The sequence below is a fragment of the Trypanosoma rangeli genome (genome assembly GCF_003719475.1).
Source record: "Trypanosoma rangeli strain AM80 chromosome Unknown Tra_15.4_contig_00415, whole genome shotgun sequence".
Taxonomy (NCBI): Eukaryota; Euglenozoa; class Kinetoplastea; order Trypanosomatida; family Trypanosomatidae; genus Trypanosoma; species Trypanosoma rangeli.
Window position 1 is genome coordinate 2,019 of NW_021706156.1, and position 1,370 is coordinate 3,388.

Genomic DNA, 1,370 nt, shown 5'->3' on the forward strand with positions numbered 1-1,370 from the left:
GAGCAAGCTGGTGCTATTCCCTATGAGCTCCAAGAACGTACGGAAGGGTGAGGCCACCGAGGAGGAGATGAAGGCCGCCGCTCAGGATCGCACCCGCTTCGGCACTGCGGCTGTTGGTGGTCTTGTGACGCCAGCCCCCGAGGCCCCGCGCAAGCTGACGGAGGAGGAGCGCACAAAGAACGTGTACAAGTTCCTCAAGAAGAACCACAGCGCGGTTCGCTTCTTTGGTGCCCGCAGGGCTCGTGCAGAGCGAAAGGAGGCCAAGGAGAATGAGAAGAAGTAGCACTTTGTGTGTAGATGCCATCAAGACCTGTGATCTATTTCCTCTTTGTTTTGTTTTTGTTTTATTTATTTAATTACGCTTTTTTTTTTTGTCTCTTCAGTGTAAAAAGTGTGTGCTATTGAGGCTATACCTGTGCCGTTGATACTTTTTGCATTTTCTCTGACTATCATTTTTTTTTTTTCTACCGCTGTCCTCTATTTCTCAATTTTGTCGCCCTCTTTAGAGCAGCAACGCCATGCCGAAGGGAAACAACGCGATCCCCCATGTGCACCGGAGGAAGCACTGGAACCCGTGCTCCTCGCAGAAGGGCAACCTGAAGGTCTTTCTCAATCAACCCGCGCAGAAGCAGCGCCGTCGTCGCCTTCGCCTGCTGAAGGCGAAGAAGACGTTCCCGCGTCCGCTGAAGGCGCTGCGCCCGCAGGTGAACTGCCCCACGGTGCGTCACAACATGAAGAAGCGCCTGGGCCGTGGCTTCACCGTTGAGGAGCTGAAGGCAGCCGGTGTCAACCCTCGTGTTGCCCCGACGATTGGCATTCGCGTGGATCGCCGCCGCAAGAATAAGAGTGAGGAGGGCATGAACATAAACATCCAGCGCCTGAAGACGTACATGAGCAAGCTGGTGCTATTCCCTATGAGCTCCAAGAACGTACGGAAGGGTGAGGCCACCGAGGAGGAGATGAAGGCCGCCGCTCAGGATCGCACCCGCTTCGGCACTGCGGCTGTTGGTGGTCTTGTGACGCCAGCCCCCGAGGCCCCGCGCAAGCTGACGGAGGAGGAGCGCACAAAGAACGTGTACAAGTTCCTCAAGAAGAACCACAGCGCGGTTCGCTTCTTTGGTGCCCGCAGGGCTCGTGCAGAGCGAAAGGAGGCCAAGGAGAATGAGAAGAAGTAGCACTTTGTGTGTAGATGCCATCAAGACCTGTGATCTATTTCCTCTTTGTTTTGTTTTTGTTTTATTTATTTAATTACGCTTTTTTTTTTTGCTCTTCAGTGTAAAAAGTGTGTGCTATTGAGGCTATACCTGTGCCGTTGATACTTTTTGCATTTTCTCTGACTATCTATTTTTTTTTTTTTCTACCGTCTGTCC

At 52.5% G+C, this 1,370-nt stretch overlaps 2 protein-coding genes across 2 annotated transcripts in view, besides 2 other annotated features; both read left to right on the forward strand.

Annotated features, from left to right (window-relative positions):
• The window catches only part of TraAM80_08435 (60S ribosomal protein L13), a gene marked incomplete at both ends in the record, with an annotated part of 711 nt that extends 428 nt beyond the window's left edge, over nt 1–283 (forward strand). The window contains one exon of the mRNA XM_029385186.1: nt 1–283. This exon is cut by the window's left edge and continues 428 nt beyond it. Coding sequence (XP_029234985.1) covers nt 1–283 — 283 coding nt within the window.
• A 44-nt stretch (nt 284–327) lies between these two features.
• Nucleotides 328–375: a microsatellite.
• Nucleotides 376–518: 143 nt separating this feature from the next.
• On the forward strand, nt 519–1,175 carry TraAM80_08436 (60S ribosomal protein L13; the record flags this gene model as incomplete). The annotated part of the gene is made up of 1 exon (XM_029385187.1): nt 519–1,175. One exon carries the CDS (start codon nt 519–521, stop codon nt 1,173–1,175), a length of 657 nt encoding a protein of 218 aa, XP_029234986.1.
• Nucleotides 1,176–1,219: 44 nt separating this feature from the next.
• Nucleotides 1,220–1,265: a microsatellite.
• The last annotated feature ends 105 nt before the right edge of the window (nt 1,266–1,370 follow it).